At 38.5% G+C, this 15,540-nt stretch overlaps 1 protein-coding gene across 1 annotated transcript in view; it reads left to right on the forward strand.

Moving 5' to 3' along the window:
- Positions 1–583: 583 nt before the first annotated feature.
- pid1 (phosphotyrosine interaction domain containing 1) overlaps positions 584–15,540 on the forward strand; it is a gene marked incomplete at its 3' end in the record, with an annotated part of 29,415 nt that continues 14,458 nt past the window's right edge. The window contains exon 1 of the mRNA XM_016524400.1: positions 584–916. Coding sequence (XP_016379886.1) covers positions 887–916 — 30 coding nt within the window. The remainder of the gene's footprint in view (positions 917–15,540) is intronic.

Raw genomic sequence — 15,540 nt, forward strand, 5'->3', positions numbered from 1 at the left:
AATAAAAAAGACACACAAATGTTTGTCTAGAGTAATTTTTGCTTATTATTATGGTTGAACTGGATCATCGAAGGTCAGAAGCAAAGACATTGGTTAATAGAATGGGATTAAATACATAAAGGATATTTGTGTTGTTTAACATTTAATTATTGCAGGTCCGCGTCATATTCCGAGTTGCATTATTTTTATTCATTGTGAGGAATACTGAATCTGTGTGTGTTTTTTTTTTTTGAGTGAGATGAATTAATGCATATTCATATTTATTTTAGAACTACAGTAACATCTTCTGATTTCTCTCAACATGGGGACAGGAGAGCTGTCAATCAATAAATTGAAAAAAAAAGTAACTCAGATATTCTCTTGTAAATTAAAAAGTAATGCGATACTTTACTAGTTACTTGAACAAAGTAATCTGATTACGTAACTCGCGTTACTTGTAATGCGTTACCCTCAACACTGGTCATTTATATAAAAAAACGTCTCAAAATATGGTCATACTTTTTTGATGGGAGGGGGACTGTAGGCTACCTCAGTACTGATTAAAAAGGCTAGAAACGCCCCTTGTGACAAGTGTGGTGGACTGAAAGGCAGTTAACATCTGCAGCGCTCCAGTAAGTGGCGCCCTCTTCAGGTCAGTCTGGGAACAACAGCAGTCGAGAGAGGGGGCGGAGGACACAGAGGGACAGAGAAAGAAAGAAAAAGCCTGTGCGTGTTTTCGCAGGCGGAGTTTCGTTCTTGCGCACCCTTGGAATTCACGGTGTCTGTATTTTTTCCCTCGGGATTGCTTGAGGAGACAGAAGGAGCGAGAACGCGCCGTCAGCGAGCAGATGTTATAGCTGGACTATCCCTGTTTCCAGCCTGACAATCGAGCGTATCATCTACTAAAATGTGGCAGCCTGCGTCCGAGCGATTGCAGGTAAGACTGGACGTCTAATTACTGTAAGAAACGCTTTTGTTGTCTGTCGTTCACTTTGGAGACGCGGTGTGCTGCCACAAAAGCTAATCATCCAGCAAACCTCATTCAGCCTCCGTTTATCTGATGAACTGTTACACTGGCGCTGCGCGGCTCTTCAACTTTGTATCGCTGCTCCTGGCTGAAGCTCAGAGCGTCTGGACTGCAGCTGCGAGTCCGCTCGCAAAATAGAGCAGAAGTTTCACAGTTCTTTCTAAATCATATCATGCCGTTCCAGACCCAAGGCCATTTCACACCACTGGTGTGTCTGCAGTCTGTGAAATGGCTGGAGCGACTTTGTTGTGCTCCTGGCCTTGCCGAGGGTGCGTTGCGTTCACACAGGACGCGTTTGCGCTGTTTGTAAGCACCAGGGAAAGCCTTGGAAATATCAGTGAGTTTTAACACTGGTTTCTAGGCCTGGAAAAGTCATTACAATTACAAATTCACTGCACAACAGCCAAAGTTGGTTTCGACTGGTATAGGCTGGCCTCACATGCTGGTGTTCTTTCAAACTGAAAAGTGCTTAAAATCTCTGTAAGACCAGCTTTTTTTTAGATGGGAAATCCAGTGTAAGCTGCATGCTGTGGTTTGGAACATGGCAGCAGGTTTTTAGCTGGTCCACACTGGTTGTTAACTGGTCATTAGCTGCAACAAACTAGCTACCAGCTGGCCACACCAGGTTAAGATGGTCTTTGAAGCTGGTCAGCCGGCTAATGACCAGCTTGAGCTAGCTAATAATCAGATACCAGCTTAAACTGAAGTTTCTTGCAGGGGTTAATCCCTATCCACTAATCACAAATGGAAATTGGTTTAAAAAGGTGTGGGAATGCTGAAGTGCGCATGGCATTGATTGTTGCTGCAAATCGTGCCACCACAATGAGTGTTGTTTTTAAGTCCGAAAGTCAAGTTTAAACATTTCAAGATGCCTGATAATATCTGAACAGCATCTCAAACCGGGTTTACACATGCAGCACATCTGTTGACGAGCTGTGCGTCTTGTTTTTGGCATCTGGCATCCAGTTCCTGTGCAGGATATTTAGCCAGATTTCTCCAAGCGTTCGGATTCATCCAGTTATAAACGTCCAGCAGTTACCTGCAAATCTCCTTCAAAATAAAAAAAGAGAAGTTCACGTCAAGTATTTTTATCTCCTGGGGTGCTGGGCTTCACGTCTCCTCTGTTTGTAATATTATCCAGATGTGAAGCGGGACGGGCTTTGCCAGATGTACTTGCACAATCTTTCCTTACAGAGTTTGGTATTGGTGACACTGATTAAATAGCATAGTAAAGCTGCTTCGACTGATTTGATCACCAAAATGTGCTGCTATGTGTAGCAAAATGTTTGTATCAAACCACTATAAACAATTTAAATCCATGTAAAAACAGCCAGATTGTAGTAAACTATCACAGTTCTGTGCAAACTCTTTCTGAAACCAATCCAGTAGATTATAAAAAACTTTCTGAACCAATCCAGTAGATTAGCCTCTGATCTAGGGCTGGCCGATATGGCCAAAACAATTATCACTATACTTTTTTTTTTTCATTTTTTTTTATTTTTTATATCAGTTGGTATCGATAATTATCACGATAAATTCCAAATCTTTATTTCTTTCAAGTTTAAAGGCAGATTTTGCTCCTAAGTGAAAGTTGTAGAAACCAGATCCTTAATTGTGGTTTTAAAATGCACTTTATGGTCAGAACATGACAAACACTTCACATTTTTGAATTCTTTACACTTTTCCAGTCATGTTTCCTTAACAAAATAAATATAATAGAAAAAATAACTTTTTAGTTTCTGCATGCTCACGTGCATCGTCAGCACAGTTTGCATTGCTGCCTGCAACAATAATAATTTTTTAAAAAATGTGTCTCTTAGAAATGCACATTTGACAGTAGCTTGAGCTGACAGTAGTAGCAGCTTGAGTTAGGATGCAGATGCAAATTTATGTTCATTATCAAAAACAGTAACATCTGTAAAAAAAAAAAATTTTTAACAACCTCATTTTTATATGGTGAAATTTAATTATTCTGACTGTTTGAGTTTGTCTTACCATACATTTAGATCATGATAACCACAGTTAAAACCACACATATGGTTACCATGGTAAAAATGTAACTTATATGGTTTCTAGGTATTTGTATGAAAAGCAGTAGTCTAAATAATACATTTAGTATAAATGCACAAATGCTATAGCTTAATCACAAAAAGTACTGTAATAAATATGTGCTGTCGTTTGAACTTTGAGCCGAGCAGATAAATGGTCTGATTAGTGCCGTTTCATTCCACTTTTGGCACATTATATTGAACATTTATCTAACTCTTGTTATCGTTTTATCGAGGAAAATTATATCGCGATATCATTATAGTTTTATTGCCCTGCCCTATTCTGAACCAACCTGTTCCTTAGTAGACCATGATCCATGACCTAAATCCACTGAAGTCCCTGTTTTGAGTTTATCACCGTTAAAAGCTCAAACATAGTACGTATTTCAGGAAAATGCTTACTCCTGTCAGTGGACACCATTTTCATCATTAATAAATCCCAGTGTTGAAGCATATTCCTAATGCTTTCTTACTGTACACGTACTATGTACATAAAAGGAAAAGCATTGTACTTGATATGTACAAAATGTCCATAATTTACTCTCTCAAATGTTAATGTGTGAATTCTGTTATAATTGTATTATTTACACTGGTGTTCAAATTAAGAGGCATATTTCCTGTATTAAGTACAATATTATAACTAATTGCAGATGCAATTATGTTACATTAAATCAGTGTAACAGCACTATATTGCTCTTAAAAATAAAGGTTCTTTATTGGCTTTGATGGTTCCATGAAGAACTTTTAACATTCTTGTGACCTTTACAGTTCTTTATCGTGGAAAAGGGTTCTTTAGATAATTGAAATGTTCTTCACACTAAGAAAAAAAGTTTTTTTTTTAATAAATACTGATCACTGAAAGGTTCTTTGGAGAGCCAAAAATGGTTCTTCTATGGCTTTGCTGTGAAAACCTACTTATGAAACCTTTATTATGTAGAGTCTATGTACATAGTAATACATTTTAAGATGAGTACATAAAGACAGCTAATATGCTGTAGGACTGTTTGCATACAGTCCAGTTTTCTGGATCTGGGGTGAACTCTTTATAATCTCAAGAAAGACTGGATTTAGTAGGATTCAGTGTTTTCCATGGGATGTATTAAGAGCATTACATCATGGAGATTTGAATCTGATGGGATTATACCATCAGACACTATACAATCAGATCTCATGTACAGTAAAAATAGGATCTTATATATCATATTAAGTATAATCAGCGATATGTTAGCCATAGTCAAAAAATATATTGACATCAAGAGTTTTGTCCTCTCACAGCGCTCCACCCAGTGTAACCCCACTCTTTTGGATCTCAACAAGCCAGAACCAGCCTCAAGATCCATTGGTTTTTGAGTAGACTCTTGTGATTCATTGACTTTGTGCAGACCAGCACGTACTTGTGTTTTCACACTTTGCTCATTTTGAAATAAGACAGAGCAAGTTCTCACTTGGATCTGAGACGGCATGTAGTAATTGTGGTTTAGTTCTCTGATAAATGTGAAACATCTCATGCTTATTAAAGGTCCCATGACATGCTGCTTTTTGGATGCTTTTATATAGGCCTAGAGCAGTATGGTCCCACATGTGGGATCGTCATTTCTGTGCCCAGGGCTCGCAAAATTTCAAAATCCCTGGTAGCCCTTCGGGCAGCGTGTTTGCCTGACGAAGGTCTTTGACTGAAACGTTGCTATTTTTAACTTTTTTGAATAAAGGGAGAATAACAGTGTGCAGATCTTTTTTCTATTATTTAACATACAGTACTGAGCCATAAAATTACACGATTTACAGTTCAGATACAGCTTTTCACAAAAACAAAAATCGTAAACAACAGCATTTCAGCCTTTAGACCATTTTTATGAAAAGGGATAAATCAAGCATATAAATTGTCAATTTAAAACGTATAAATAACACTGTCTTAATTGTTTAGATTTTTAGAAGGCACATTAACTTCTTTTTTCATTTTTGGCTGAACTAACCCTTTAAGTTTGATACAACTCACTTTAGGAGTTTTTAAGGACCCGCGGGAGATCTGCATTTAAGATAGCCCGTCGGGCAGAGTGGTGTTACATTTTGATAGCCCGACTGGAAAACACAATAGCCCCAGGACGTCGGGCTAGCGATTTTGCGAGCCCTGGTGCCCCTGGGAGGACGGTCTCACATTTTGGATTCAGAATGTTCAGTGATGTCACATAACTACCAAATTCACACTGTGCTTTCGCGCTTTGGCTGGCGCTGAGCCAGAAACGGATGCACTGACTCTGCCCTTGTCATGTAATCACAGCTACACAGTGTTTTCAACACATAATGTTTATTTTAGGTTTCAGACATTTAAAAAAAGTGAAGTGACGTGTGGCCAAGTATGGTGACCCATACTCGGAATTTGTGCTCTGCATTTAACCCATCCAAGTGCACACACAGTAGTGAACACACACACACACCGTAAACACACACCCGGAGCAGTGGGCAGCCATATTGCTGTGGTGCCCGGGGAGCAGTTGGGGGTTCGGTGCCTTGCTCAAGGGTCTCACCTCAATCGTGGTATTGAGGGTGGAAGAGAGCGCTGGTTATTCACTCCCCCCACCGACAATTCCTGCCGGACCTGAGACTTGAACCCGCAACATTCGGGTTACATGTTCGACTCCGTAACCATTAGGCCACGACTGGCCCATAAATAAATTTAAAGGATTAGCTCAATTCCAGAATAAAAATTTCTTGATAATTTACTCACCCCCATGACATCCAAGATGTTCGTGTCTTTCTTTCTTCAGTCGCAATGAAATTAAGGTTTTTGAGGAAAACATTCCAGGATTTTTCTCCATATAGTGGACTTCAGTGGTGCTCAACAGATTGAGGGTTAAAAATGCAGTTTCAATGCAGCCTCAAAGGGCTCTACACGATCCCAGCCAAGGAATAGGGGTCTTATCTAGCGAAACGATCAGTTATGTTCTAAAAAAAATCAAAATATATATACCTTTTAACCACGAATGCTCATCTTGTGGCTATACTACAACATTTACGGATTGGACCCTTTATTTTCCATTGTAAGTACACTATTGTTATCCAGCATTTTCGTTTTTTTTTTTTTTCTTTTTTTTTTTTAAAGAAAGTATTATTTGAAATTATCACTCAAATTGATTCATTTTAACTCGCAATAAATCCAAGATATTCTGGATTGAAAACAAGTTAAGCTCAGTTGAGTTGGGGACTTCAGTCAAACTGGAAATTTTCTCTCAAGTGGACTACTGTCTTGTGTGAGTGAGTGAGTGAGTGATATTTTTCTGAAGTGTTGAGACAGACACACGCTTCACATAGGCCTGTCGCAATAATCAATATATCGACTTATCGCGCAATATATGTATATGACCTCAATCATTTTTAGTGACGCAATATATCGCCCATTATATTTACCCAAACAAGTTCTTTGTGCATTTTTTTTTTTTGTTACTTTGCACTTTTTGTTAGAAATTGTTTATTTACTATTTATTCTGGTTTTTTAAGGTATCTAATATTTTGATACTTAATTCCCGGCAATATATCGCACAACAAAAGGTTGTTATCGTGACTGGCCTAGCTTCACATCACTCCTGCATTGCTATCTAAGATAATACAGAACGTTCTGCCCAGTGTAATCTAGTGTTACACAAACACACATTCTTAGCACCACAGATCACGGCATCGTGAGGGTCTCACTGTGATATGAGCATAGTACTTTCCCAATAGTGATCCCAAAGACCACCCAGGCACAGTTATACTATTGCCAGGGCAGTGGCCTGATGTTGCAATTCACAAAGAGACTTGATTGATTTTCTTACAATGCATTGAAACAAGATCTAATTCTCCAACCCTCCGCACACAAACACTCGTGTGCACTCATTCTTTCCCAACACACTTTTCTCAGAATGCACTGAAGCACTCTCCGTGTCCGCTGCATGGTAACCATGACTACCAGCAGGCTCTCTCTTTGTGGCGTGTCCATGGCAACGGGCATCGCTGTGTTGATGGCGATGCTCAGTCTCATTCTCTTCTCTCTCGTTCTGTGATCTGGAACCGTTCTGTATTATGTGTTTTTGTTTCTGAAACTCCATTTGAGCTCCAGAACTGTCCTTTATAATCAGGTTATTATCAGGACAACTGCAGATGAATTTCCATTAGTTAGTGAAATATCCCTTTAGATTTTGCTGGTGATCAGTATGGCAGCCTAAGCCAGTCTCAGCAGGACTTAAAATCATGTTCAAATGCCCAAGACAGCAGAAATTATGCCCACATTGCATATTATGCCAACATTGATTTATTTCTATACCTCAAAATATATTTGTATTTGTTACAAGCTGTAACTTACAACGAATGCAAGAAGTTCTTCTTTCCCTTCCATATATCTACATAGTCATCATTATCAACACTTAAATTTCATTTCCCTCTTGCTCAAAATAGGATGCACTTCTAAAATCAGTCTTTGTTAGAGGGATTGTTCACCCCAAAATTTTTCCAAATTTTTTCAAGTTTTCCAAACCTGTATGAGTTTCTTTCTTCTGCTGAACACAAAAGAAGATATTTTGAAAAACTTTGGAGAACAAACAGCTGCTGGTAACCATTGACTTCTATTGTATGGGGGAAAAAAATAAGTCAATGGCTGGCTACTGGCAACTGTTTGTTTCCCAAAATTTTTTAAAATATCTTCTTTGGTGTTAACAGAAGAAAGAAACTCATACTTGAGGGGTGAGTAAATGATGACAGCTTCCATTTTTGAGTGAACTATCCCTTTAAGAGAGATCACGGCACAAATACAGGTTGTATTTTTTATTTTTTTTTAGAGTAAAAGCTAAAACAATATTTCCAGATTGTCTAAACTTATTGAATGCAACATAAGTTTAAAATGCCATATCCTGACTATAAGTCAATGGCTGGCTACTGGCAACTGTTTGTTTCCCAACATTTTTTTAAATATCTTCTTTGGTGTTAACAGAAGAAAGAAACTCATACTTGAGGGGTGAGTAAATGATGACAGCTTCCATTTTTGAGTGAACTATCCCTTTAAGAGAGATCACGGCACAAATACAGGTTGTATTTTTTATTTTTTTTTAGAGTAAAAGCTAAAACAATATTTCCAGATTGTCTAAACTTATTGAATGCAACATAAGTTTAAAATGCCATATCCTGACAGTTTAGTTCACAAAGCCCCAGATCATAATTCAAAGCTAATTATAAGTGCAAATAACTAAATTTTCAGACTATAAATACTACCATAACGTAACACAAAATTGTCTGAAGTTAAGTTCAAAATATAATAGAACTGAGTTCAATTGAGTTCAGAGAAATACATTTTAAAGTGCCCCTATTATGCCATTTTGAATATTCATAGTCTTTCATGCAGTGTGTAATGTAGCTGTATGTGAATGCACACGATCTGCAAAGTTGTAAAGCCGAAAGTGCACAATAAATATAGTTATTGTCTCCTAAAAGAAAGAATCGACTCTGAACAGCCTGAACGAGTCGTCAGTAATTCGAATCCCACTTCCGTGACGGCTACACGTCACAGGGTAACACATTTGCATAATGCCTGCCTATGTTCTACGTTGGCCGGCGACCCATCCTCAAACACTGTAGCTTGTTCGTGTGGTTAACATCATTTCAAGAAGACGCTGTGTTCTAAGTAAATTCGTTTTATTTTCACTTCCGAAAGATGAGGCTGCAAAAAATCAGTGGTTAAAATTCTCAGCAGTACAACCCCAATCTTTTTTTGTGTTTCCGTCATTTTTTACTGCCGACTGCTTCTCTAATCTCGGGGAGTTCAACGCGGGATTCACAAACGCTTGCTCTTTAAAGATGGCTCAGTACCCAGTTTATTTGGACCAGCTGGCTCCACTGAATCACAACCTGTAAGTATGATAAATAATAGATGTTTATATTTTTTTTCTATCGAGCGTTCAAAATACAGAACTATGGCAATAGGCGTATCGTTTGCAACCTGCGCTGTGCGCAGTAGACCAATCACAACAGACTGGGCCTTCTGACCAATCAGAGCAGAGTAGACTCACATAAATGAGGGGTTTAAAGAGACTGAATCTTTGAACTGCTTCAAACAAATCGTTTGAGAATCACTGGAAAATGAGGTGATATTAAATGCATATTTTGGGAAAAGGAAAACGTTTTTTGACCTTGCATGCATGTAAACCTATTGTAGGAGACTCCCAAAACAACACTATTAACCTTAAAAAGGGCATGATAGGGGCACTAAGATAGGCAGGTGGGTGCAATCCTGTTTCTCGAATAGCTCGTCAGAGGTACCTTGATTTTCGACTCTTAAATAACAGTTATTTTACTAAAACACCAAGGTCTATCCGGAAAAGACGCCCCTGTTAGCTGATTATAATCATGTGGATGTATTGGTATGGATGTCAGAGTGTGGTTTAGATGTGTGCCTTCAAGGTTAAATCCAGTCTTTCTGTAGCGCGTTCGCATGGAGAGGAGAGATTTGGGTTTGGCATTTGTGTGAAGTATGTGTTTTTGGGTGTTCTTTAAAGGATTAATTGAGAGAACTGCAGTACAATACGGCCTTATTCTGTTAAAATGCAGAGTTTCCAAGAATATAATTTGGTTTGAGTGTGTGTGTGTGCATGTGCATGTGTTGAGTGAGTTTGAGGGTAAACCACAGATATGTCTGTCTGTCGTTAGCTTCTCTACACTATTAACCTTAAAAAGGGCATGATAGGGGCACTAAGATAGGCAGGTGGGTGCAATCCTGTTTCTCGAATAGCTCGTCAGAGGTACCTTGATTTTCGACTCTTAAATAACAGTTATTTTACTAAAACACCAAGGTCTATCCGGAAAAGACGCCCCTGTTAGCTGCTAATTCCTTGTCCCATTACAAAATAGCTTGTTGTAGAAATTTCCATCCCATCTTGTTCCATTGTTTATGTCGTTATAAGTGAACTGAAGTGAACCCACCTTCAAGGTTAAATCCAGTCTTTCTGTAGCGCGTTCGCATGGAGAGGAGAGATTTGGGTTTGGCATTTGTGTGAAGTATGTGTTTTTGGGTGTTCTTTAAAGGATTAATTGAGAGAACTGCAGTACAATACGGCCTTATTCTGTTACAATGCAGAGTTTCCAAGAATATAATTTGGTTTGAGTGTGTGTGTGTGTGTGTGCATGTGCATGTGTTGAGTGAGTTTGAGGGTAAACCACAGATATGTCTGTCTGTCGTTAGCTTCTCTAGTGTCTGGCAGGACTCTCTCACAGGGTTCACAGAGAGCTTATGTTGGGGTCTGTGTGCGTGTGCAAATGCATCTGAAAAATATGTGAAAATGAATGCATTTACAGTTAACTGATGCATAATTTTATTTGTGCGAATGTGTGAGTGGTACTTGTACTAGTTGACATTGATTGGTGTTTTTAGGAAGGTGGGTGGGGCCAGCGTTGACTTTGAGGTTTTCCGCTGCCATTGGCATCTTCCCACGCCATTTCTGTTGGATTTTTGTATCCAGTGGCATCCACCAATGGCAGCACGCAACCTCCTACGTGTCTGTCCTGACTTGGCCCTGGCGGGTCCATGTGAAACGCAACACGGACCCTCATAAAGTTATACCCAAACCCCGACAGGCACCCACACTGGAACTTACGAGCTTTGTCTGGACACACTCTCATTCTTAGCAACCTACCATTGGCGTATATCATCTCTGTGTGAAAGTCGGCTTTCAAATAGGCCAATAAATCGCCTTTGGAGAGCAACTCGCATTCTTCGCATCTCTTGCAAAGTTTTGTTGGGCACATTTTGAGCCAATCGCCTGAGCTGTAAATGCCATGCGATTCATTTGTCTTAAGTAACACTACTTTTTGTCAGTTTGAATTTGTTTGTTCACTGAATGCAAAATATTTAATTCAGCCGATAAATTCATCAAGGCAAATATAGCTTTCAGCAGGTTTTCAATCTATAGAGTTTTGTAGGAAACGTAATAGATTACTGCAGTGATTTATATACTTTTGTAGGCCAACCCAAATGTTCGTATCACCCTGGTTCCCTTGTCAAAAACCCAGTAGGATTTTTAAATTGGCTTTTGGATTATTGCAGAAAATAACCTGTTTGTCCAAGAAAAGTTTGTGATTCTTTGTGACAATCTTCACAAATAAACACATCTTTTATGAATTTTGAAGCCTGTATACAATCGGTAGAAGTAAAAAGCTAAATGAAAGGCTATAAATGAACTGCGTCACAGTTGCATGGCTTCAACGACACCAATACTAAGCTTCCAACAACTTTCAGTCTTTATCTAAACATTTTCCATGAAAGTTTGAGTTAGAATAGTTTGCAAGCACGAGATTATAAACACAATGAGGCTGTGAAAGTGACTAGTGTGTAGATGAGTTTACCCGTTCCTCACAACCTCTTTAGTCCCATTTAACCACTTGTTGGTAATAGCTTTAAAAAATCACGAGGGGGTATTACTGATGCATTTTATGTTGTAGAATAAAACGTGAAAATATCTTGAGCACAGACCATTGAGACTTGAATGGGGGAGTTTCTAACTCCATTTCGGACCAAACAGTTCAACTAAATTTGAAAACATTGCCTGAATCATAGTGGCTACAAATGTCCCTGAAGATGAGTGGAGACGGCAAACTCGTGGCTTTTTTAGTTCAGTTGTGGAAGTCATGAAGCGAAGGCCTTTGGCAGCAGTGAAGGCCAACAACAGTGTTTTGAATTGTTGCAGATATTGGCAGGCATTGTGAAGACTGTTGCATTTAACTCAAAATATGCCGCGAAGACTCTGTGTATGCGTTTCTGGCCTATATTTTTGAGACCAAATTGCTGAGGAATGTCGCCAGAAGTCAGCTAAATCTGCGTGCGGATGAAATACGAGACTTGTCAGATGTAATCAAGCTGATAGCCGCCAGAGATCTGCCTGATCCGTTTCCATTGTCTCACTACTTCGCTAACTCACTCCAGCTCTCTCATGTTTTTCTCTTTCTGTCTCTGTCTGTGAGTGATATATGAATGAACAGAGACACTCCTGGTCTTGTTAAACCCATCACTGCAGGACAGACCCACAAACGCCCGTATAATGTGTTAAACACTAACACAGTTTAGTCCATCTCTCGCCCACACACAGCAGGCGGGAGGCACATGCATTTATACATGGTTTTCTACCTCCCTTTCTTGAACACCCGCTTAAACATTGCATATTTTATTTTATTTGATGCATGTTGTAGACTTCATAGAAGTAGGTTAGATTCTTTCACAGTCACTTTCTTATCTACATTTACATGTGCAGATACTTAGTCTACAAAAGTACTATTTTTATGACTGATAATTGCTACTTAGGCAACTTATTTGACAGATTTACCAAGGTAAAGCTCAGCAATATGTATGCATGTATGTATGTGGTTATTTATTTAGTTATTTATTTTTGCTGTAGGTTATATTTTATTGCCTCTTTGTGACATGTTCTGTGGTCCTGATGCATTGTATTTTATTATTATTTTTTAGGTTTAAATCTCTTTTGTTGGTTTTATGACATTGACTTTAACAAGACAACTTTACAACAACATTAGGCCACCCTAATAGAACAACTGTTGTGGACCTCGGTCCATTTGGCTCTAGTACTCATGTTGATGACGCAAATGTTCCAAATAATGCACTCAAACTTGAGTGATGAAAGCAAGTGTGAAATTCCCAAACCCTATTCCTGGAGGCCCCACATCAGTCCACATTTTGGATATCTCCCCATTTATTTTGGGCTTGAAGTCACTACTGATGAACAGATGAGTGCATTCCAGTGTGTTTGCTGCATTTACACTTGGCTTAAACATGCAACCTGTATACACCTACACATTGAAAAGACAAGTGTAAACGCGCTTCTGATCAGCGTGTCCTGGTCCAGAGGTAGTCGAGGAAGCATTGTGATCGGATCAGTGTAATGTAAACACAATCCAGCCATCATGTCTGCATTCGCAGGTCGACGTCACGCAAAACCCCGCCCCCTCTCTCCCGAACTGTCAGAAGACTTACTTAAATATTGCGCGGGAAAGAGAGATCCGATCGGTTATCCAGATAGAGTCCAGATAAAAGTCATTTGATGTTGTCAAGTGTAAATGCGCCATGTCCTGATTGACTGATGATCCGATCTGCCTGATTGGATCATGGTGATCGCATGTTAATGCCAAGTGTAAACACAGCCTTTGATTGGGTACTTATAAGGAGGAACATGCTTGGGAACCACTGGCTTAATTCACTGTGGTACTGTGCTGTGCCCTAAAGATTGGTTGGAGACAACAAACTCAGGGCGTTAGTAGTTCAGGTGTGGAAGTCATTAAGTGAAGCTCATTGGCAGCAGTTTGGGTCAGGAACATTGTTTTGAATCGAATTGTAGCAGATATTGGCAGGCATAGTGAAGACCTCAGCAAAGAGATAATGTAAGAAACATTTTGGAGGTTTAAAATAAGTCTAACAATGCGTTTTTGTAAGCCGGGAGATGGAGGCCATTTTTCATGTTAAAGAATATGAGGCTGTGAGGGATAGAAACACAGTCTGTTGACAATATGTTTTTAGACTTTCTTTAAAAAAATCCGACAAAAAAACAAACTAATTATAAAATGTCAAAATGCATAAAATAGAGCTCTCCTATTATAATCAGTTCAGTCTATTATTAGTTTTATTTATATATATATATATATATATATATATATATGTATGTATGTGTGTATTATATGTATGTGTGTATTATATATATATATATATATGTATACAGCATCATGTATTTATGCACTGCTTAATACAAAGAGCCGAATCGCCCATCACGCAGATTGCCTTTAGAAACATAAGAGATGCAGTGAAACGGAATAAACCTCCACAAAGTCGTGACGGGTCCTCACCGTCATTGTGACTATATCGTGCACTATATCGAACATTTTTTCTATCGTTATCGAAGAGGGTGTACCGTCGATAAATATCGATACCGTTTTATCGCCCAGGCCTAATAGAAAATATGAAAAATAGATTGCATTTTGAGATTTGCTGTTTGTTATTTAATCGTTAGCATTTTTTTTTTATTAATGGCACATGTAATCTGAATATAAAAATAAGGGAAATGAGCATGTACAGTTAAATATCCAATATATGACGATTTTGTTTTTGCTGGGTCACAGTGTTCTCATTACATGCAATTACTAGTCACGTCTAGCAAATCCAAAATAATTCAAAATTGTTGACCGTTCTCTTTGCTTTGGTACTAAAGCTTCTTTTTGAAGCTCATGTGATGTTTCTTCAGCACTTGTTATTTTTGGCCACTAAAAACAGAAGTGAAACTGTTCCTGCGGATCAGCACAATGAAAACTCACCTATGTTACAGAAACGTGCATCCACTGTTGAAGTAAATGGAGAAAATGTGTGTCGAGCTTTCCTGAAATGAGGACTTTACTCTGAGAATGTCCCCCCGTTTCTCAGAAACTCTCTCTCTCTCTCTCTCTCTCTCTCTGGAGAGTAACCCTTCGCTCTGTAGGAGGTAAAGTTTGGAAAACAATATCTTATTTCAGGAAGGGAAGTTTAAGGTCGACATACCAAAAGTTTGAATTGTCATTGTTTTTATTATTGTCATTTTATTAGGACTCTGTGGAAATGCAGACAGATATGTTTTGGTAAACATTTGAGGACAAATAAAGAGCAGGACACGACAATGACTGCAGTTAAACAAACACATGTGGTTTTTCATGGAAGGTGTCCATTGCTCCATCTCTATAGTCTTCTGGGGCCGGATTCACGAAAGATTTTTAAGAAGAAATTTTCTCTTAACTGCCATTTTCTTCTTATTTTTTAACTTAAGAAAAAAGTTAAGAATATTTTGTATTCCCAAAACTTTTTTCTTAAGATTGTTTTTAAGACAAAACTTAAGAATTCAAATTCTTGAAAAGAATCTTCTTAAAAATCATCGTAAATAACTTCTTAAATTTCGGACAGCCCCAGACTTGTTTTAAATCCCAAACAGTAAGAATTATTTAATGAATTTATTGGGTTATTTCAAATTAATTGTTATATTTAAGCATTACAACAACACTAGCAACATATAATACATAGTAGAACTATTAATAGGGATGTGCACAAGTTTTTTGAAGTACAGTGATCAGTCCGCAAGACAGCCATTGGTATTCACCTGCTGTCTGAGAAGGCTATCTGTCTGTGCACTTCAGGTGTGTGAGCGGTGCGCATAGAAACGCTCTATCACAGTGCGTGAGTACCGCATTGAGATGTCTTGGGCTTAAATGGCTTAAAATTACTTTAATGTTTAAACTGACAAGACTTAAAACACGTGAGAATGAAAAACTTTCTCGAGGAAGCAGCACTGGCCTGATCGTTAAGATAGTTTTGGGGGGCTAAGGTGACAGATAGGGGTGCTGAAACCCACCTAAAAAGGGTTTAGAACCGCCCCTGGTATAGCGTGCGTAATTATACTGAAACATAAATATATGACTAGTTTACCTGATTCAATGTGATGGCTGAGC

This window comes from Sinocyclocheilus rhinocerous, unplaced genomic scaffold (genome assembly GCF_001515625.1).
Source record: "Sinocyclocheilus rhinocerous isolate Xijiao unplaced genomic scaffold, SAMN03320098_v1.1 scaffold240, whole genome shotgun sequence".
In the NCBI taxonomy this organism is placed as follows: Eukaryota; Metazoa; Chordata; class Actinopteri; order Cypriniformes; family Cyprinidae; genus Sinocyclocheilus; species Sinocyclocheilus rhinocerous.